The sequence below is a fragment of the Nicotiana tabacum genome, chromosome 5 (genome assembly GCF_000715075.1).
Source record: "Nicotiana tabacum cultivar K326 chromosome 5, ASM71507v2, whole genome shotgun sequence".
NCBI classification, from domain to species: domain Eukaryota; kingdom Viridiplantae; phylum Streptophyta; class Magnoliopsida; order Solanales; family Solanaceae; genus Nicotiana; species Nicotiana tabacum.
The window spans coordinates 18,484,453-18,507,455 of NC_134084.1; the positions used below are offsets into that span (position 1 = coordinate 18,484,453).

General features: G+C 35.8%; 2 protein-coding genes and 1 pseudogene across 2 annotated transcripts; 2 read left to right on the forward strand and 1 right to left on the reverse strand.

The window, feature by feature from the left end:
- The first annotated feature begins 1,090 nt into the window (after positions 1–1,090).
- Positions 1,091–6,232, forward strand: LOC107791608 (uncharacterized). The gene is made up of 6 exons (XM_016613693.2): positions 1,091–1,261; positions 3,087–4,220; positions 4,318–4,368; positions 4,453–4,551; positions 4,996–5,160; positions 5,849–6,232. Exons 2-6 carry the CDS (start codon positions 3,111–3,113, stop codon positions 5,999–6,001), a joined length of 1,578 nt encoding a protein of 525 aa, XP_016469179.2. The 5' UTR covers positions 1,091–1,261; positions 3,087–3,110; the 3' UTR covers positions 6,002–6,232.
- Positions 6,233–14,904: 8,672 nt separating this feature from the next.
- LOC107791607 (uncharacterized) lies at positions 14,905–17,746 on the reverse strand. The gene is made up of 5 exons (XM_016613692.2): positions 17,401–17,746; positions 17,025–17,229; positions 16,336–16,886; positions 15,551–16,161; positions 14,905–15,348 (listed from the first exon to the last, which is right to left on the reverse strand). The coding sequence occupies exons 1-5, from the start codon at positions 17,744–17,746 to the stop codon at positions 14,905–14,907; spliced, it is 2,157 nt and encodes a 718-aa protein (XP_016469178.2).
- A 786-nt stretch (positions 17,747–18,532) lies between these two features.
- LOC107791610 (cytoplasmic 60S subunit biogenesis factor REI1 homolog 1-like) lies at positions 18,533–22,971 on the forward strand (annotated as a pseudogene).
- Positions 22,972–23,003: the final 32 nt, after the last annotated feature.

Genomic DNA, 23,003 nt, shown 5'->3' on the forward strand with positions numbered 1-23,003 from the left:
CTCCTACCATACAACAACAACAACAACAACAAACACAGTTTGATCCTAACAGATGGGGTCTGAGGAGGGTGGTCTGTACGCAGACATTACCCCTACCTAATACAGGTAGGGAGGTTGTTTTTAATAGACGCTCGGCTCAGGAAAGACAAGAAGAAGAAGTGGAAAGTAAGGAAGGAAGAGAAAAGGGGGGGGGGGAATAAAGGATAAGTAGTACCAAATAATAGCAGCAGGGAATACAACTTGAGGCGAACACAACCACATAACGTAATAGAACTCTAAGAATATGAAGGGACATGTATGCTACTAAGACTATCAGTGAACAACTATAAACTACCTACTAACCTTGTACCTTAATCCTCGACCTCCACACCCTCCTATCAAGGGTCATATCCTCAGTGAGCTGAATCAGCGCCATGTCGTGTCTAATCACCTCTCTCCAGTACTTCTTACGCCTACCTCGACCTCTTCTCAAACTCTCCATGGTCAACCTCTCACACCTCCTGACAGGAGCATCAATGCTTCTTCTCTTTAACATGTCCGAACCATCTCAGCCTCGACTGCCGCATCTTGTCCTTCACGGAGGCTACTCCCACTCTGTCTCGGATAGCTTCATTTTTAATCCTATCTCTCCTGGTACACCCATACATCCATCTCAACATCCTCATCTTTGCTACTCTCATCTTCTACAGGTGGAAGTTCTTGACTGGATGTCCCAAATATTTCTGTTTCTAATCGTACGAACTTTTCCACCATTAAAAAATAAAAAAAACAAAAAAAATTAAGGAGAGTGATTTATTATACTTTGGTAAAATTGATTTTTACCCTTTTCGGGTCTTCTTTTCAAAGAGAGAACATATTATCACTTTTTTAATAAGAAAAAACTGAATTTATTACTTTTTCTTGTCCCTCGAAAAAGAGTGAATTTTTTAATTTTTTATTTTAAAGAATTGATAGTCCGTGGTACTGTTTAAGTAAAGTGGGGACAACAAGTAAACGTGGTCCATTATTTTTGACTTTCTAATTAAAATTCTAATCCAACGGCTGATATCTCTTCTTAAATACATTGGTAGGACGGCATTTCAGTATATTTATCCGTTTGAGAATATTTTCCTCTCTGTCATTTTTTCTCTCTTATTAGTCCCTCTCCACCTGCTTAGGATCCTACATTATTTACACTTTTCTCTCTCTAAAAAGGCCTTTTCTTCACATTTTCTTTTCCTTTTGTGTAAAGAAGACGAAGAACAACAAAGAAGAGAAGAAGGTAGAGAAAAAAAAGTGTTAATCTTTTTTGATGACTAATGATAAAATTTAAAAAGCTATTTTCGGTAGTCTTTTGACTGATTATATATCAATAGTATGATTTTCTTGACACGGGGTTTTGTTCTAGTTGCTATTTTTGATAGGCTCTTCTGGTAATAAATCATTTTAAAATTTGATTTTTTCACTCTTATTATTTGTTATTTGTGCTCAATTTCATTGGGATTCTGTTGTAATTTCCCTTTCTCTTAATATTTTGATATTTGCAGAAATTAAAAGGCTATTTTTAATAGTCTTTGACTGATGATATGATAACTATAATACACTTTTTTTTGTAATATTTGATATGGGTATGAGTTTAAAGAATTGGAAAAGCTATTTTCAATAGTCTTTGACTGTTGATATATCAAAATTTTGATTTTTTGAACATGTGTGATGTTGTTTGGTTTCCTTGATAGGTTCTTATCGTAATCTTTTCATTTTAAAAGTTGATATTTCCGTTTTATTTTTTCTTATTATGCTCAATTTTATTGGAGTTATTGTTTTGTTTTGTTTTTATAATTTCTCATTGTATTTTGATACTTAGTGAACTAAAAAAGTTATTTCAATGGTCTCTGACTGATGATATGTGAACAGTATGAGTTTCTTGACATGTGTTTGTCTCCAAGTTTCTGTCTCCGATGTCTTTTTATTCATTGTTGAAGTTTGAATTTAACATGATTTTTCCTTGTTATGCTCAGTTTTATTGGGATTCTCTATCTTTTTTAATACTTATGTGCCAAAGATGAAATTTTTTATATGTTTTTTTTGTGAGGTTTTCTTGATAGCTTTGTTTCAAATATTATGTAGAAGGTTCAATTTTTGAATTGATAAGCAAGTCTTTTTAAGTATTTTCTTCAGTTAGTTCTTTTTTCTGATTGCTGGATAGTTCTTTATGTGTATGGTTCTTGGAATACAGTCGGACCTTTCTATAACAACATACTATAACAGCACTTCACTATAAAAGCCACGTTTTTTCGGAACCAAATGTCATGTTTTGTTATACTATATATTCTCTATAATAGCAATTCGCTATAACATTCAAAAATATCCGGAACAAACGATGCTCTTATAGAAAGGTTTGACGGTATCTTATGAGGAATTGATGAAAAACAAGTGGTATTCACTTTTAGGCAGCTGCAGTAAATGCTTAGCCATCTTTATAATATTATTTGTGGGCAAATCATCTATATTTGTATTATTCAGAGTTGTATGAGCAATTTTACTAATACTTAGGTTTACTTGCCATGAGTTTCGCATAGTTGGTCCCAAGTCCCTAAAAAAGAGAAGTGCTGCTAAAAAATGGTCAAATTATGACAAATCCTCGTAATATTGAACGCCTTTGTTCGTGCTCTCCGAGGCGCATGCTAGATGATAGTTGATTAACATGCAATTGATGTGATTACTAATTGCCACTTTCGTTACTGTTGTCTTAATAGTAATACTACTATTGGTCTTTCCATTAAAAGATTCACAAGTTTCTGAAGAAAACACTGACTCACTGAGTTTGATATTAGGACTTGGAGAAAGTTTTTGTCATCCATGAATGGTTATGACTTCATGAATTTATTTTGATTTGAAGTTTTCTATATATTTATCACCCTGAAAGTGAATGAAGTTTCTTCTCTGTTGCTATGAAGTTGATCATTCTTTTTGGAATTTGGAGATTGCTATAGTATTTAATTGATAAAATTATTTCCTAGTCCTGTCTTAATTTGGTAAAGCAAGTGTTTAAATTCTTGATTCTAAGGCCTTATTAATACTAACCTTAGGCTATTTGGTTTTAACAGAAATAAGGAGGTTGTATGTAATCTATGGATGAATATTCGAGCAAAAGAGCTGTTAATGGGCTTTACGTTCCCAGAAGAGGTTTGAGGGACATAGCCGACAGCAGGGATGAAAATGTTCAGTTGTGCTCCCGATATGGATGCAGCAGCCGACTCAACTCTATGAAGAGCCTGCAAGTTAGAAGTACAGAGAAACCAAGACCTCTCAAGCCTTCTTTCACTTCTTCAAATGGAAAAGACGTTGTTGGGAGTTCATCTAGAACATCGTCTAATGCTAGAAAGTCACTCAAGGAATCCCACAGGAAATCTTTTTCTCACGTAGGAAATGATCAATCAGAAACTACTTGTTTACATGGTGAGCCTGATGTTTCAGACCACATGAAGTCATCAAAAGCGCAGCAACCCCAATTCGATTCAGTAATGCGAGATACTGGATCAAGTAAAATTATATTGACAGAAGTAGGTGGCTCTAGTGGAGCTTCATCAAGCAGTAAACCTCGTAGACTATTTAGTCCGAAGTATTCCAATCAAAATAGTCCAGTAGGTTCCTCTGTTTCTTCATCATCGAAGGCAATTGGCACAGGGACAAGGGGAACTTCTAGTGGGGCTGGATATGTGCCGAGAAATCTAAAATACAATTCAGGATCAGATGTCTCTTCAACGACAGATTCAAGATTTAGTAGAAGGGACATGGTAAAAAGAAGGAACTCAGAAGGTGAAAGCAGTTCATCCTCTAAAGGGAAGAAAGTAAGTGGGGCATCACCAAAAGAAGGAGATGTCATTCGTCCAACTCGTGGTGGTATCACAATTTCTGATTCAAGGGGTAGTAAAAACTTCGATGTTAGGGTGGATAATCGTGCTGTATCAGTTAGGACTCGTAGGTCAATGAATGTGCCTAGGTTAAGGGATTCAATACGAGATTCATCATCTCAGCCCGAATCTCTAAATCTCAGTCTGCAGTCATCAAGTCAGTTTTTCTCAGATGCCTCTTCGAGCGATTCCAGTGCTTATAGTTTTCCTGGAAATGATGTTGAAGATTTCCCAGCTGAGGTGCATGGGACTTCAGCAGACCTAGGCATCAACCAATTAATAAACCGTGACGCCTTGCAGCGATATAACATGGATGGAGTTGCTCAGGTATTTTACTCAAAGGAATTGCGGTCAACTTTGTTTTCTTCCCGAGGCTTACCTGATGGTTACAGTATTTCATTTTGGTCACTGCTTTACTGTACAGGTACTGGTGGCACTTGAGAGAATGGAACAAGATGAAGAGTTAACATACGAGGTATTCTGTCTTTGAGTATTTCTGACCACCCGGGGAATTCTTTATTTGTATTTATGATGACCTCTTATTTTTTTCCATGTGCAGCAACTACTTGTGTTGGAGACCAACTTGTTTCTTGGTGGCCTTAACTTCTATGACCAGCATAGAGGCATGAGACTGGATATAGACAATATGTCCTATGAGGTCTGTACTTCTACTTCAGTATATGATTACTGACTATGTTCAGCAATACTCATTTTCATCAGAAAGTCTAGTTTTTTGGGGGATAATTACATTTATGGCTGCCCAAAAAAAAATAGCTGGCAAATGTATAAATTTTGTATATTAAGTATTAATATACATATTATATACATAATCAGTATATATGTTTTCTATATTTGGGCTAGCGGACGTAATTATTTTCGGCTGATGGGACAAAAATGAAAAAAGCCCTTTCTTTTGGAGAGGTGGGGGGTGGGTGGGGGTGCGAGGGGAATGGGGCTGTGCTCACACTTCACATGATAGCTCAAAGGGTGTTGATTAATCTTTTCATATGGAGCAAAAAGAATACATTTCTGGTTCGTACAATTTTAAGTTTCCACTATCTTCTACAGCCTATAGAGCTTGATCTTTTTTGCGTGTTAACAGGAATTATTAGCTCTTGAGGAGAGGATGGGCAGTGTTAGCACAGCTCTACCAGAGGAGGCATTGTCAAAGTGCCTCCAGAAAAGCATATATCAGGCTATGCCTTCAGAAATAGGGGAATTTGGTAGCGATGGGAATGAAGATGAGATCAAATGCACTATTTGCCAGGTTTTCCTCACTTATTTCAAGTGATATTTTGTATATTCCAAGTGCCTGATGCTTTATGCTTTAATCTAATTCGTCATTTGTAAGGCTTTTCACCTTCCTTTCTAAGTTCATAGCTCCTTTCATTTTCACTTTGGTATTTTTTCCTATGCACAATTATTTGCAGTGCAGTTATTATTAGTTTTACGTTGTACATACTAAGATGTTTTAGTTCTTCAGATAGGTAATTTTTCATTAGGGAATGTTCTCTAGGTTTATGCCTTGTCAAACTCTGTTCTTGACACGATGAAGTGGAGATATTTTTGACCTAATAAGAGACATAATTTGAGTGAATGTCACTAAATTTACTTCTGCTATTAGTACTTCCAATCTCTCAACGTTTGGTTAAAGATGTTATGCAAGTCTATCCTATTCTAGACATAGTTCCATGCATCTATAAGCGTACACAGGATGTTGTACTTGCGGTGGCAACATATTATCACTGCTCGACTTTTATGTGGTTTCGGGTCTGGGTTTTTAGAGGTTCTAAGGCTTTTTCACTTGTTCAAAATTGAAGTTATCTTTGCATTATTTTCAAGCGGTGTTGGATCACACCTGTTGTAGGAAGGTGTATCCGCCGCTGCATGATCTAGGATGTTGCATATCAAAAATTCAAAGTTGGAACTCAGTTAAGTAATGACATGTTTTGCAGGAGGAGTATATGATTGGAGATGAAATAGGAAGGTTGGAATGTGACCATGGTTATCATGTGGAGTGTGTACAACAGTGGTTGAGGCACAAGAATTGGTGTCCTATATGCAAATCTTCAGCATCTCCATCACAGCCATCTACAACACCATCTTAGTTTCCATTTTTAGATTCCAACCCCAGATGTGGGAAAGCTCAATAGTTTCCCTATGTACAAATTCATCAAGTTAGGGTGGATTGCAAATAAACCTTTACTTTCTGTTCATTGTTTGAATTTTTTTTCCTTTTGTGTACATATACAGTTCTTGTCACATCAACCAATAAACCCAAGCCCCACTACAGGCTTTGTGGTGATAGCTGATAAACTTTGATTACTTTTTTACTTAAATCCTTGTGGTTTTTGTAATTTACTTACTGGTGTTGTCATCTCAACTCCACTTCCGGATTTTGATCTGCGTACTCCCGCATTTGAAGGTAGGGGTAAGGTCTGCGTACACACTACCCTCCTCAGACCCCACATTGTGGGATTACACTTGGTTTTTTGTTGTTGTACTCTATTCACATTTGCCTCTACATCACTTAGGTATAAGGATGGTTTACGATTATATGACAAAACCAACCTTAGGAGAAAGGCTCAATGAGATAAGTTAATCGGAGTTCTGGAAAATGCCGTCCCTTTTCATCATTTGCTGTTCACATTTATTTGTTTTCTTTTATTGTTGGAAATTCATTAAAATTGCTCACACCATTTGAAGTTGTGGTCAATCTAGAACATTGGTTGATGAACTATCAATCTTAAATATCCAAAGTAGGCAGTCCAACCAAAAGTACAAAAAATAGACCTTCTAATGGACACTTGTCTGCTTTTATTTTTCTCTGTTTCCCCATGTAGTGGTTTGTGGTTCTCTTTCAATTAGGTATCTTGTACTAAGAGTTTATTGATGAAATGTATGTTTGTTACTACCTCCACAAGCAACTGAGAGCCATAACACTTTTCTACTTTAACCATATGCCCTTAGGTACGGCTATACATAATATTGAAATCATATTTGAAAAGGGCGGAGTAAATAACCATGTGGAAAACAAGACAAGAATTCTCTATAATTACATTGTGGAGCAATTGAAGGGATGTGGCTTAGCTTGGTAACACATTTGTTTTGGGTACAAAATGTCATGGATTCAAATCTTGTCATATTTTAACTCGAATATCCAGGAAAAAGCAGAATACTTGATGAAAGGGCGGGGAATCCTTTTGAATAACCCGTTATAATAGAAAATCTTTATATTTGAAATTAATTAATCAAGTTGATGATAAAACCCATGGGCATTTCGGTGGACATTATGCACTTGTTACACAATAACCCCTTAAAAGAAGAGCTAAACAGGGAGAAGAAGGGGTAGAGAAAATGTCTCGAGCCAATGTTCGAATACCAGACACTACGACATTGAAGTAACCCATGCCATACTCCCATGAAAAGTTCGAACAACTTTGTGTAAGAGGGTAGCTGTACCCAAGACCGACACAGGTTGGTAGGTAGAGAATATTTAAGGGCGCGAGACAACTCTCTCTAAGTAACTCGACAAAATAGCCCCATAACTTCGAAAGAAGGGATGCCTCATAAGGGCAGTGGCCAGACCCGGGCGACTGTTTACCAAAAATATAGGTCTCTGCAACTCTCTCATGTATCCCAGTGCCAGAGTCAAGGAAGTTGGTGACCTGATGACTTCACTGCCTCCCCCGCCCCACAAGACCCCAATGCTCTTCAAACCCTTGTTTGGATACATTGCTTTGCAACACACTTTTGCAAACTATCATCTCTAATGGTTAAGTACAACTAATGCAGTTAAGGGCTAACAAACAAGGTTGCAATAAGGACTATAAGTGTTTTCAATTGAGGCTAAATAGTGGGTCACTGGGTCCTAACCCAGCTCATCCAATTCAGAACCACTTGTTTGATTACATACCATACTGAAGAAGCAGTTTTCTTGTTCCTGATTATATCTAATAAATCAAATCAAAAATATATTTTTCTTCTATTTCTGACATTTATTCAAATTGACCCGCAAATGAACATATTTTCAGCACAATTTATTAGGTGATATATGTAAATATTCTTTACACTATAACTTGTAGCACGTTAGTTACCACTTTTATCAGATTACACATTAATGTCTATCAAGATTCAAGAGGTTTACCTATAATTACCTACTAGGGCGGAGTAAGTGTTTCGGTTACAGGTTCAGTGAACAGTAACTTTGGTTCAAACCTTATATTTGTCGGGAGCAATTCAGTGATTATTTATAATTTAATAAGGGATTTTTACCTATCTATACCATATATCAAAACTTATTACCCTCAATGTTTAAGGTTTGTGTTTATTACATTTAAGCATACCAAATTACCATTTCTATACCATAATTCAAATTAGGGATATAATTAAGGGTTCATTTTTATTAGGCATAATTATAGGACTGTATCTTCACGTTATTTGGTTTACCCGCCCCTCTCTCCTCCCACCCCCCCACACCCCCTACGATTTACCTTCAGTTCCCCACCCCCACGATTTACCTTCAGTTTTTCCTCCATTCTCGTACAATCTCTTCTCACCCACAATTACCATCACTTTCTTCTCCACTTAATTACCTTCAGTTGATAGTATCCCCCACGATTTGAATTCACTTCCATCTTTGTCTTCAACTCCTAAATCATGAAAAAAACCAACACTCCCCAAAAAAATCATCAAAAGCTATATTAGCTGATATTCCAACCTTTGATTTGGGTGTTTTAACACCAAAATCACCACCAAAAAACCCACAAACGACGCATGCAAGTGAACAAACTACTGGTATTTCATCTCCTAGACAAATTCGTGCGGAAATGAGAAGCAAGCATTTGCACGATGTTGATGTTGGTGGAGTTGATAAACTAGTCGACAATCAACTGAAACGCAAGGGGAAAGAGTTGAGTGTAGATGACGATTTTGTAGATGATTCTCCCAAAGTTCAATCTGTAAAAAAACACAAGGTCTCTCCTTCTTCATCAAAACCAAAGAAGAAGAAACCCTCAAAAAAAGTACCAAAATTGGTTAAGAAAAAAATTTCAATAAAGGTAAACACTATTTATGTTTCCTCACTGTTTTGTAGTTTGATTTTGGTTGTAAAAATCTGTTGTTCAAGTGTTAATTTAGTGTTCAAGTGTTTTTTGGCCAAATGTGGTATTGTCCTAATTTTGTAGATTATTTTTCACAATTTTGTAGGTTTAATGGAACTGTGATTATTAGACAGTGTATACTGTAGTTAGTTTGTAGTTGATTTGTAGTCTGATCGTTAAATTGTAGAGATGGTATTTTTCATTGCAACCTGTATTGCTGCTACATTTAACTTCATTCTAAATACAATTTATCTACATGTTGTGAGTTAATTGAAGTAACTGTTACATTCTGTAGATAATGTTTACAAGTGCATTGTTCTTCTTTGATTGTTCAAGTGTATTTTGGTAAAATATGGTGTTGTCCTAATTTTGTAGATTCTTTGTCTCAATTTTGTAGTCTAATTGGAATTGTGACTCTTAGACAGTGTATAAATGTAGTTAGTTTGTAGTTGATGTGTAGTCTGATGGTTAAATTGTAGATATGTTATTTTTATTGCAGCCTGTATAGCTCATATATTTAACTTCATTCTAACTACAGTTAATCTACATTTATGTGACATACTTGAAGTAACTGTTACATCCTGTAGATTCTTTGTCTCAATTTTGTAGTTTAATTGGAACTGTGATTCTTAGACAGTGTATAAATGTAGTTAGTTTGCAGTTGATGTGTAGTCTGATGGTTAAATTGTAGATATGTTATTTTTTATTGTAGCCTGTATAGCTCATATATTTAACTTCATTCTAACTACAGTTAATCTACATTTATGTGACATACTTGAAGTAACTGTTACATTCTGTAGATAATGTTTACACGTGCATTGTTCTTCTGTTATTGTTTTGTAGTTATAGGTGTGGGTAGGCTATTCTTCTTCTAGTTATATTTTGTATTTGTCATGTAGTTATATGTAGATTACTGTTTCCTTTTTATGCAAACTACTAATGTTCATTAATTTTATATTTTCTACAGAATGGACCTTACTTTGCACAACAAAATGTTGATTATGGTGTGCTTAGATTTCACAGTTTGTGTGATCCTAGCATACCTAGCCAGATACAAGCTTTACTCTCTCTGAATGCTTTAAGGGTTTTCAGAAAAACTTGTTTTGGTTACTTATTAGGTCTCCCCAAAATCTGTATGCAAAACCAAACACTTCATCTTCTGATGAAGTATGAATTGACAAAGTCTACTGACTCATATTTTTCAGTACTATTTAAGGGTAAAAAATTGAATTTTTCCTTGAGAGAATTTGGGTTGATAACTGGTCTTAATTGTGTGAATAAGTTTTCAGACTATGGTTACACTTCCACCTATATTAGCCCTTTAATGAATACATATTTTCCAAACAAAGAAAGGGTTGAGAAATGGCATTTGAAAAAAGTAGTGACTAATAAAGCATGGGCAAACGATGTGGATGCGGTGAAGTTGTGCATTCTTTATATGTTGGAATTTTTTGTTTGTCCTTCTGATAAAGACAATGTGACTTTCATAGACAAGTTTATGTTCTTTCTAATAGAGTCTGGTAATTTTGAGTCATACCCATGGGGTATCAAATCCTTCAAGCAGGTTATTGAATCTGTCCGACATCGTCTTAATCCCCATGTACATTCTTATCTGATACGGGGATGCTCATTAGCCTTGCAAGTGTGGCTATATGAGTGTTGCTCGTCCGTCAGCACCGAGCTTGCTACGAGATGTTCTGAATCTATACCTCGCATTTTAAGATGGTCAGCTACAAAGGGGCAGATTTGGTTAACTGCAATTGAAGAGAAGATGATCAAGCCTGAGTGGATCAAGGTATTTTTTTCCACTTTTGTATGATGCTACAATTACATTCATAATAACTACATTGAATCTACATTTTTTTGTCACTTGAATTAACTGTTATTTTCATCATTCAGTTCACAAACATGATTGAATCTGGAGAAGAGCTTGGAGTGCTTAATCTGCCAGACAAGATTCAATATGAAGATGAACATGGTGCTCAACTATCACATGTTCCAACTGCTGCTTCTCCATCATTTGAACCCAAATATACAGATTGTCAAGAGGACATTGAATCTGTCAGTAGCAAGCTCATGAAGTTGGAAAAGGGGATTGTGCAGGTATTATGAATAACTACAATATATTGACATAATTTGCTACATTTTGACTTCATTACATAACAATTATAGTATGTTATACATTGTAGTTAATTTGTGGTATAAATCTATAACAATTATAGTTTGTTGAATTGTAGTGTAACTGTAGCAGTTAGAATAAGATTACCAACTAATTATATATTTAATTTTTAGGTTGATGTAAAGTTAGATGCCTATAGGAAGGATGTTTTTGAGGAACTCTCAAGCCTTCGAGAGTTCATAGATCAATCTTTGAAGGGTGTTATGAATGTGATAAACAAGAGGTTTGATTTGGATGAGTCAAAGGTAAGAATTTACATATAATTTTGTACTAAGACTAATTAAGACATATGAATAAAGTAGTCTCAAATATTCCCCAAAATTGTAGTTTGCTAGTAGTTCAACAAAAAATAATTACCAACATCAAGGAGATAACAACCAGCAATTCCAGTTCAATGCTGGTGATCAACTGCATGGAAGCACAAGCAATACAGGTATCTACAAAATTCATGCATACATATCTACAAATTTCAAGACAGCATTATTAAATTATACTAATCATTTTTTTACTATGTGTTGCAACTACAATTTCTCTAGAACATTTTCAACCACATGTTGACTTATATCCTGACTTCCAAGAAGCAGCTGAGGCATATAAAGCAGGTACAGAACCATTCCTTCATTACAATAAGATTTTTATGCAAAATTTTAATAATTTACACCTTAACTACATATTCCTACATATATCTACAATTCTCATTCCCAATTATTCATTCAAGCTGATGTTTCACCAGAACATCTACAAGGAAATATTGAGGAAGAACCAGTAATTGATGAAGTGGCTGAGCCACAACAAGCAGGTAATATATTCTCTATATTCTCTATAACTCCATAATATTGTTCATATCTACATTGATCTACACTTATCTACAGAAGGTGAAGTTCCACAGTCGCCAATTCACGGTGTGACTGTGACTGAAGTTGTTCCTGAAGGCATTGATAAAAAAGTTGTTCCTGAAGGCATTGAAAACAAAGGTTTGACATTGGATGACTTTGAGCTGCCAGAAAACTTATCACAGTTGGTCATGTATGGCGAGCCCATACGAGATGAATCAACCCCTGTTCATCCCGGTAGAACAAGGCAACCGGGAAAACATGCACGATCACCTTTCACATCTTTGTATAGTTCTGGAGGCAGCACATCTGTTGGACCTAAATTTTTTTACCTCAAGCACCCCTTCACAAGTGTCATAGGTGAAAATGTAGATCCTGAATTGACAGAAAGGTTCACCAACTGGTTATACATTCGTAGTGATAAAGTATCTAGGAGGTATGAATGCTTCATTTTACACTGTCTGTTCACCATTTTTATACTTTAAAATTGTAATTCATTTTGTAAATTTTTTGTATTTGATCATCTTTTTTTTGTTATTACAGGAGGAAATATTACTTTTCCAAGAAGGATAACCAAATCAAGCCTTGGTTGGATTTTGGTTGTGAAAAGATTGATAAGAAGGACTGGTTTTATGACCTTGCTCACCCCGGACAAGTCATCAATAACACAGTAAGTATAAAGAACATAATCATTCACAATATATGTTTTGTCTTCAGCTGTGTAGTGTAATTGTAGTTTATTTTTCAGCTATGATGTGTAATTGTAGTAATATTGTAGACAACATATATATGTTACTATATTTATGTCTCAGCTGTGAAATTTTGCTTTTTATGGACCTTATGTATCATATGTGATGATGATTGTATGTACAAACTGGAATTTTGGTACTTTTGACTGACTTGGAATCTCCGTGTACCACAACTGTAGTTACCTTGTAGTAATATTGTAGAGCTTGTGATTGTGCCTATTAATATTAACTGTAGGTTGAACTTGCTGATTTTTGGGAGCTTAAGTTAGGTGGTATGTTTCATTTGTTCCTCTGTATAGTGAATAAATGTAGACAGTGCATAAATATAGTTAATGTGTAGTTGTTTTGTAGTCTGATGGGTCAATTGTACATATAGTACTTGTTCACTATGGTTCATACAAACTACAATTAAATTACATTTTGTGAGGAACTTGGACTAACTGTTATATTTCTGTAGTTATAGTGTAGCTAATTTGCAGCAATCTGTTAGAGTTTTTAATAAATTCAAATTGTAGTTAATCTGTAGCAGTCTTGTAGACAAGTGTGGTTACACCGTACCTTATTGTATATGTTTATTCTATTTTGGCAGCACATTGATGTTATTATGTATTATCTGCGAAAAAGAGGCAAATATGGCCCCAACAATAATACTAGGTTCACAACCACGGATTGCTTGTTCAAGACAAAGATTGAAAGAATCTATGACAAGTTCATAAGTTCTCCACCGGAACAAAGGTATTCGGTTGTTAAACCCGAGGATGATGTTGGAGAATATATTCTTGGGTACAGAATTCTTGCTAATGTTGTCTGGGATCTTGTTGACTATGTGCTCATGCCTGTGAACCTTGTAGAGAACTTCCATTGGTTGTTGCTAGTTTTTGACATAAAGGACAGACAACTTTATGTTTATGATTCCATGGTGAGAGCAAACCGTCATAAAACAGTAGAGACATTGGTTGACAAGTTTTCAATCATTATCCCTCTGTATTTATCATGCACTGGTTTCTATGGTAAACGTAAAGACATTAACTTCAAGAGCACAAAGGCATACATCGAAAAACCAGTTACGGACCCTCTCGACATACAATGGATGGTTGCTGAGATTCCACAACAAAAGGAAGGCTCAGTGTAAAAAAATAATCTCCCTTTCTATATGTTTAATTTTTTTATTTTAATCATTTGTTATATAATGAAAAATTCTCATCTTATACAGCGATTGTGGTGTATTTGTGGCTGCATTTGCGGAGTATGTTAGCCTTGGAGATTTGGCAATCCCAAAGGAAGATCTTTCTGATATTGACCAACACCGTAGACGCTATGGAGCTCTACTGTGGGACTATGCAACAAAGAAGCAAGAAGATGGGTCAATCAGTGAGAGTGAGGTTACTGGCAGGCTAGCAAGGAGGAAGGGTACTCCGGCAAAAAACGAGAGGACTAGAGTGCAACGAAAGAAGAAATAGACTATTGTGTTCCTAGTTTGGTCTGTGAAATTTGGTAGTTGAATTGGAAAACAATGTAGGAAATATGTCATTTTGGTTTTCTACAACACTTTTTGTTGATTACATTATACTCGAGTACTCTGATTACATTTTTACAGCAACAACTTTGTCTTACAATTTGACTTTAATCTTCAAGTTATTTTTATAAATACCTTCAAGTGCCAAGTAATATCTGTATATAACTGTCATTTGTTACACAGCAGAAAGATAAAATAAATACAGGAATCATATAAATAATTTAGCCATTTTTTAACAACAAGGTTTATAAAAAAAATTCAATTTATCTACATTTAAACTACGTCAAACTACATTTTAACTACAACTCCTCTACATATGAATAACATGACTACAGTTCTAACACAGTTAAACTACATATTCACTACAATCTGGATACAATTTACGTTGAATGCATTCTTTATTAATATCAGTTTTTTTTTGTATACAGTAAATATTAAAGTTTAACTATTCTATAAAAAAAAGACAACTTTAGATGCTTGACAGAATACATAAAAACATAAATAGTGCAGATACACAAATTGATGTTTATACTTCTTATTCATCTTCAAAAACTTAAACAATTAGACAAGAAAATCCGATAATTTGAGCTCACTAACATTTATTTTGAATAACTATTCTAACTACATGATATTCATTTCTTTTTCGGCGCATTCTTGCAAGTTCTTTTGTTATGCCCTTCACCTCCACAATTACCACATGACACCTTGTATTTCTTTGACTTTATTTCATCAAATGTTTTATATCTTTCCTTGTGAGGTCTCTCTGGCTGCCTTTTATCTCCCGCCGGTGGCTTTACTACCTCATCCAAAATATGTTGTGGCACTTCCCATTTGCCTTCATCAGGAAGAGGATTTACTGGCATTTCATAGGTAAGCAGAAGGCTCTTCCTTGTGTAATACGGAGAGCAATAGTTTTCGTATGTTTCATTCCTATGCCTTAATGCTGCCAAAGCATGCGCACATGGAAGTTCATCAAGTTGGAATTGTCCACAGCTACATTTCTTGTTTTCTAGACACACAATGTACCGCTTCACACCATCTAACACAGTATGTATATGATCTGTTGAAGCCCTCACCTACAATTGAAGACCAAATAGAAATAATAATACATCAATCATTAAAATGGATTATCAACAATTTACCTACAAATCAGCAACAAATATATTACAACTCATCTACAAACTATTATTACCGATAATTTGACTACAGTTTAACTACAATCTGGAAAAACTGCAGCTAGTACTTTTTTGATTCTACTGCACCAAAAAAATATCTTACCCTTAGTTTCTGAGATAATGTACTGTTGTCTTCCAATTCTTTGTTGTATTTGTGACCAAGGTATGTGAAAGTACCCTTTGCCTTCGATAACTTTTCTTTTGTCCAACGTTCAAGAAGAGTCCTCATATACTCAAATAGATCAAATATTGGAAGCTCTCTTGCATCTTTTGTTACAGCATTCAATGACTCGGCAATGTTTGACGTCATAGTAAAAGTTCTATTTACCGTTGCATGTACTCTTGACCATCTATGATAGCCAATATCATATAGGTAAGACTTTACACGCAGGTCTACCTCTTCAATCTTCAACATCCTTTCATTAAATTCATCCATAGTGTATGACCGTGCTGTAGCAAAGTACAATTCATGTAATTGTAGATGTCCTTTCTTGAATTTTGACCTTATATTTGTCCATATATGCCACATGCAAGAGTAGTGTGCCAATCCCGGATAGACAACTGATGTTGCCTTCAGTATACTCTCATGTCTATCTGAAACAACACACATTGAAGGTCTTTCACCATATGCCTCCTTGAATTGCTCAAAGAACCACTTCCAAGACGCGTCGTTTTCAGAATCAACCACAGCATATGCCAAGGGAAAAATAGTACCTACATTTTTAAGACATAAAATATGATTAAATAACAACTACAATATATATTGAGAAATATAGACATGCTAACTACATTCTTTTATATAACTACAAAATAACTACAACATAACTACAATTTAACTGCATTTTAAAGACTGTCTACAAATAAGTACAAAATTATTCCATTATTTACCTGCTGCATCCATGGTGCTTGCTGTCAGCATAATCCCCCTGTAGGCTGACTTTAAGAATGTCCCATCAACCACTACTACCGGCCTACAATGTTGCCAACCATTTATTGATGTACAAAGAGCAACAAATGCGTATAAGAAGCAATCATCTGCTGCCTTCTTCAATTTAACAACAGAACCAGGATAATTCTTCTCAAGAATATAAAAATATTTGGGTAATTTGTTGTAGGAGTCACACGGATTCCCTCTCAAAAACTGTAAAGCTTTTTCCTTTGCTCTCCATGCTTGCATGTAGCTTAGGTTCAGTCCATGTTCGGATAACATGTCAGTTTGTATGTCCTTTGGTGTGTAAACAGTCTTAGGATCACAATACTTTGGAACGACCATGCTACCAAGTACTGCTGCAGTACGTTTGCGCTGTATGAATGTTTCGTCCATTAGGCAGCATGTGTGTTGACGACTGAAACTTCTTATCTTGAACATTGCCGAATCATTAATTGGCGTTGCCTTGAAATGCCATTTACAGCTTTCAGCAACACATATAAGCCAGTAGCTACAAAAGAAATACAATATTTACACAAATTTATGAAAAAACTACAATTAACTACAATTTAACTACAATTTATAAAACCCACCTATCTTCAATCATACACTGATTTTGCTGATATATTATCCACAAATAACTACATACCTTCTATGACTGGATCTTTTTACTCTGAACTGGAACTTGTGCATCACTGAATAATTCTTCATTGCAGCAGCTACTGTTTGCTTGTCCTGATAAACTTGTCCTTCTTCAATATATGTTTGCGTAGATTCAGTTATTATTTCACTTTGATATTCCTCTATAGCTGGTGAGGATGGAAATTCAAGTAAGTTTAGGGATCCAGACGAACCTGCAAACAATAAATTCATAAATGTAGTTTCTATGTAGATAATTTTGAAAGCAACATTGCTTTATCCTTTTCAGTACTATGTGAGCTTTGTAGTTTAATTGTAGGTAATTGTAGTAATATGTAGATAACATAGTAACACCATAACTCTCTGCAATGTCGAATCAAACATACCTGCACTGGTGCTTTCATTGTTGATTGCCAATTCCATATTGAAATCTCTTACGCTTATACATAAAGGATACGAACCTAAGTTTTTATTCTCCTTTTTGGTTTCCATGTAAGCACGAAACCCCATATCATTCCTAATCTCCATTGGAGGACAATTCTCGTTCACAATGTATTTGCTTTCTATAATTTTATCCGATGTATCAATCGATAATTGTTCTGCAATTGTAGAACTGAGAATTCCGTAGTTTGCATTATCATCTACCACAATGGCATCAACTTCAAAATCTCTAAATCTGCCATAGTTATCCCAATTACCATTCGATTTCAGCATTATTGGGATTTTTGACATGATTTCGTGTAGTTGATAGGAAAAAAGACGAAGAAGAGATATAGTTTCTACAATTTGAATACTGATATCGACGAAGAGCAATTTTGTACAATTTGAGACGAAGAACAGATATAGTCTCTCTTCAGTAATTGTAAAATTTGATTGCGTTTTTTGTGAAATCTCTTTCTATTGAGGAAGGAGAGAATTACGCAACTGGTGCCTTCATCAGGAACGAAAATCGCCTTCATTTCAAAATTGGAATAAAATCCTTGACAGAATCCCATCAGATTTGGTGCCTTCATTTTAGGGCTTTTTTAATGGCAAAATTTATCTATTTTTGGATTGGTATATAATTTGTAGTAAAAGTGTGGACTACATGGGTAAATAACAAATTATGAACATTTTTGGTAATAATGTTTGATATATGGTATAGATAGGTAAAAATCCCATTTAATAATGTAGAACCCAATAACTTAAAATGGTTAGAATTCCGAACTCATAAACTTGAAATACTAATTTCGCCCCTGATTAACTAATAAGTAACCTAATTGTATAAATATTTTAAAAATATTATGTTCGTCCATAGACATTATTTCAGTTAACTTCCAAATATTATTTTTTAACTTAACTTTAAATAATACTTTTTTTCAAATATCAACCAATTTATATCCAAACTCAATAAATTATACTCCTAATGAGCTAAATTTGACAACTCCCAATTGTTTGGGATAAATTTTATATTAACTCAAAACACAAGGACCAAAAGTGCCAAAAACCCTTTCCACTAGTATCTGGCAAATACGTTTGTGCTTGCGACGGCATTTGGTTCAGAGTATCTCTTCCTTAATTTGGCCGACCTGTGAATATATGGAGACCTTCAATTTCAAACGGAGTTCGACTCAAAAAAAGCAGAAAAAAGAAAAAGATTTGAAATGCGGGGCTTAGCTTGTAACGCCTGTAACAAGGAGTTTTTTTATGAAAATGAGCAAAAACTTCATTACAAATCTGAATGGCACCATTATAATCTTAAACGCAAGGTACTGCTAAATACCCTTTTTTTTAAAAGTAAAATAATTTTTTTGTTGCATAATTTTTGTTTCAGTGTATTTATGGGATTTCTTCTTTCTTTTGTGTTTTACTGCCTGCAAAAACTCTGTTTTGTTTGTTTGGTTTTTGTTTTTTACTTTTTTATGACTGATTATGATCTCTATCATGTTTGTTAGTACTTGAAAATGAATACTACTAGATTTGTTTTTCTTGGAGTTTTGTGTTGATCATTTTTGTTTAGAATTATGCTTTTGTTCGTTTAGAATGATTTTTCTTGCGTGAAGATTCTTTTTTTTTCTCCTGTGTATTTTGATGGGATATTCTCTTTCCTTTGTGTTGTACTTTGTTGAATGGTGTGATTAAGTTTTTAGATGAGAGAATTAAGTTTTTAGGTGAGGTGTTCTGTTTTTGCCATTGATGCAAGTTCGATGAGCAACTGAAAGCAATGATGATTAGAGAGTTGCATTTTGCAAAATTGTTGCATTAATCACCCATTTTAGAATTCTTGGGTTCTATAAAGCGGTGGTTAGACCGGCCATGTTGTATGGAGCTGAGTGTTGGTCAGTCAAGAATTCACATATCTAGAAGATGAAAGTAGCAGAAATGAGGATGTTGAGATGGATGTGTGGGCACACTAGGAATGAACATATTCGGGAGAGGGTGGGCGTGGCTCCCGTGGATGACAAGATGCGGGAAGCGCGGCTTAGATGGTTCGGACACGTGCGGAGGAGAAGCCTAGAGGCACCGGTTAGGAGGTGTGAGCGGGTGACTTTGGCAGGTACGAGAAGAGGTAGAGGGCGGCCTAAGAAGTATTGGGGCGAGGTGATCAGGCAGGACATGGCGCGGCTTCAGATTTCCGAGGACAAGGCTCTTGATAGGAACAAGTGGAGGTCAAGCATTAGGGTGGTAGGCTAGGGGGTAGTCGAGAGTTCTTTCCCTCTTTGTATCGGGTAGTCTGATAGAGTTTTGATTAGGTTTGCTAGCGGTCTATGTTGTGTTCACATTGTTGTTTTGCATAGTTTTATATTATTGTCCTTTTACTTATTCGTTGTTATTTTCTTTCTGGCATCTTTTGTTGTTACATGCCTTTTCTTTTGTTTCTTTTCTGATATTATTGTCTCTCCTGTTGAGCCGAGAGTCTGCCGGAAATAGCCTCCCTACCCTTTTCGGGGTAGGGGTAAGGTATGCGTAAACTCTACTCTCCCCAAACTCCACTAATGGAATTTTACTGGGTATATTGTTGTAGTGATAAGAGCATACAACTCGAGTTTGTGATGTGCGGGTTAGGCGCACATCACAGGTTCGAACCCTGCTTTGACCAAAGGTTGGTATTTACGCGAAGAAGGGTAGAGGAGCAAACGCATTAATTGTTGCATTACTCACCCATCTTAGAATTCTTTGGTCTAGTGGTAAGAGCGTAGCTCGTGATGTGTGGGTTAGGCGCACATCACGGGTTCAAACCCTGCTTTGACCAAAGGTTGGTATTTAAGTGATGGCTGGGGATTACCGGGTATTAAAAAGAAGCTCTTTCTTTTTAGAATCTGGGGAGTAATTTGTGCCGTCACCGTTGTTTGTGACATTGTTGTGCATGGATAATACTCATTGTTGTGTTCCTTGACTTTTATCTCAGGTTGCCGGAGTTCCTGGATTGACAGAGGCACTCTTTATAGCCAGGCAATCTGCACTTGCAGAAGAAAATAGAAGATTAAGCGAAACTCCTTTGCTATATAGCTGTGGTAATTGTGGCAAAGAATACAGAAGTTCTAAGGCTCATGCTCAGCATCTGCAATCTAAAAGTCACTTAGCACGGGCTTCGCGAGAGCCAGGTCATCACTATGAGAATAGTGTTATCATCAAGCCTCTTCCACGCCAACCTTCACATGAGCCTTCCGACAGGGCAGATGAAGATATTAATGGAAGTGATGAAAGCGAGTGGGAGGAGGTCGATTCAGAAGAAGAGATGGTTGGTGAGGCGACTATCTCGTTGAATCAATTAAAGATGAACGGAAGTACTCCTAATGGTACTATCGATGAAGATAGTGATCTTGATGAACACATTGATGAGTTGGATCCGTGTTGTTGTTTCATGTGTGATTTAAAACACGATACGATAGAAAGTTGCCTGGCCCATATGCACAAGAAGCATGGGTTCTTCATTCCTGATGTCGAGTATCTGAAGGATCCTAAAGGTTTTCTTACTTATCTTGGTCTCAAGGTAAATATTTTAGGTATCTTTTTTCTTTTTGTTTCTTCCAGTTTATTTAGATACTTACGTATGCATTTTTTATGTCCTCAGGTTAAAAGGGATTTTATGTGTCTGTACTGCAACGATAGATGTCACCCTTTCACAGTGTTCAGAAAAGCGAGCACTTCGTCGCTTAAAGCGCGAAGCGACTCGACGCGACAGTGTGTCGCTTCCAGCTCCTTAAGGCGACGTGATCTGCAGAAGCGCACGCTTCACGGGAAAAAGCGACGAAGCGAGGAAGCGGCGAAAGCGATAAAGCGACAAAACAGACGCTAAATTGACAAAAAACCCCAATCCCCTTCTTCGACCAAAAACAGAGGGCTCGACCAGTCGCTCTTCTTCTTCTTCAGTCGACAAAAAAAGCTAGGGTTCCATCTTCTTCTTCAGTCGCTCGACCAGTCGACCTCGAAGACCTTACCCAGGTAATTTCTTCTTCAGTTCTTCTCGTTTTTTTCTTTTTTCTTTCTTCTGCTTTCTTCTTTAGACCAGTCGCTCTTCTTCTTCTTCTTCATTTTTCTTCTTCTTCTTCTTCATTTTTCTTCTTCTTCTTCTTTCTTTCTTTGTTTCTACTTTCTACAGTCCAGAACAGAGTAAGGAACCATTTTTTCTCTTTTTCCTTTTCGTTCGATTATTATATATCAGCATATATATTTAATTATTATATGTATTTCATTTATTATTATATTTCAGCATATAAAATTAATTATATATATGTATTATTTTTAGTTTATGCGATTTTTTAAATGTATATTTCAGTTTATATAATTAATTATTATATATATTATTATTATATGTATTTTCAGTTTATTGATTATGTTTTTTTCTTATATCTTAATAGGAATATTAAAATGTCTCAAAGTTCGAAAGAGAAAGACCCGGCTTGGCGATACGGCGAGAGAGTTAATGAGAAGATTCTTTCAGTAGTTTAGAAGCAGTTCGGAAGCATATGGAAGCAAAAAGTCATTGCAAAGTGCATTATGGTGACAGGCGGTGATGATGAAGAAGCGGAATTAGAAGAGTTTTATGACTATAGCAGCAGGTATGCTTGTTGATAAGATAGTTTCCAAGATATTAAAACTAGAATGTATACTTAATTATCATTCTCCTTGTGTTATATATTTACTAAGAATTGTGTTTCCCATAGTATAGCTATGTGGATGCAACTGGAAAGCAGCTCGTTTTGTCCGATGATGTTGACAACAGGGTGGAACTTGGAAGTGGTGGACCTGAACTCATAATAACCACAAGAACTGATGTTGGAGTGTCTGTTAAAGCACTTGGATCAAGAGAGTTTTTGCGATATTACCGCCAGAAGCCAAGGCCTACTCGCACTAATGACGTAGTTATAACCGCTGCCTTAACCTCGAGGTATATATTTGACTTGTTACATGGCACGCATTGACAACTAATATTAGTCATTTTAGCGAACAATCTTTTCTCGTCTCAGGTATCGAAGCATGGGTCTAGCAACCGTGCAATCGTGGGAGCACATGGTTAAGATGAAGGTGTTGAAGGCCATGAACAGATGTGGCGTAGATGCAATGCGCTCTAAGATTGGCATGAAAAGCAATGTCATTCGTAACCTCCCTAAAAATATACCATATTAGTCCCTTCCATATGAATGCACTATACGGCTTATCTTGCAATATTTCTATGAGTGCTATAATATTTATCTAGCAACTTTGGTTTTTGGATACACCATATAGCAATATTGTTTTCCTTCTCAGACGGCTGATTGGTAAACTCTTTGCTGGAAATTGGTAGGTGGATTAATTGAATTAGATCCATGGTCTTAAGTTTTTCACCTGGCTGGAGAACAGGAAAGTGAAGTTGATTAAGAGTTAATCATCTTGCTAGGTTGTCTCTTATCTGTATTAGGTATATTGATTTTGCTAGGTGAACTGGGAATATTTTTTTTCGGGTGTGGAAGTGACAACATTTTCTCAAAGTTTCAGCATCATGCCTTCTTTAATTCTTCACAGCTTT

Coding starts and splice junctions, on each gene's coding strand:
- LOC107791608 (XM_016613693.2), top strand. CDS start 3,111: ATGGATGAATATTCGAGCAAAAGAGCTGTTAATGGGCTTTACGTTCCC. Junction 4,552..4,995: donor TAGACAATATGTCCTATGAG/GTCTGTACTTCT, acceptor GCGTGTTAACAG/GAATTATTAGCTCTTGAGGA. Junction 5,161..5,848: donor TCAAATGCACTATTTGCCAG/GTTTTCCTCACT, acceptor CATGTTTTGCAG/GAGGAGTATATGATTGGAGA.
- LOC107791607 (XM_016613692.2), bottom strand. CDS start 17,746: ATGTCAAAAATCCCAATAATGCTGAAATCGAATGGTAATTGGGATAAC. Junction 17,230..17,400: donor CAATGAAAGCACCAGTGCAG/GTATGTTTGATT, acceptor TATTGTTTGCAG/GTTCGTCTGGATCCCTAAAC. Junction 16,887..17,024: donor AAAAGATCCAGTCATAGAAG/GTATGTAGTTAT, acceptor TTTCTTTTGTAG/CTACTGGCTTATATGTGTTG.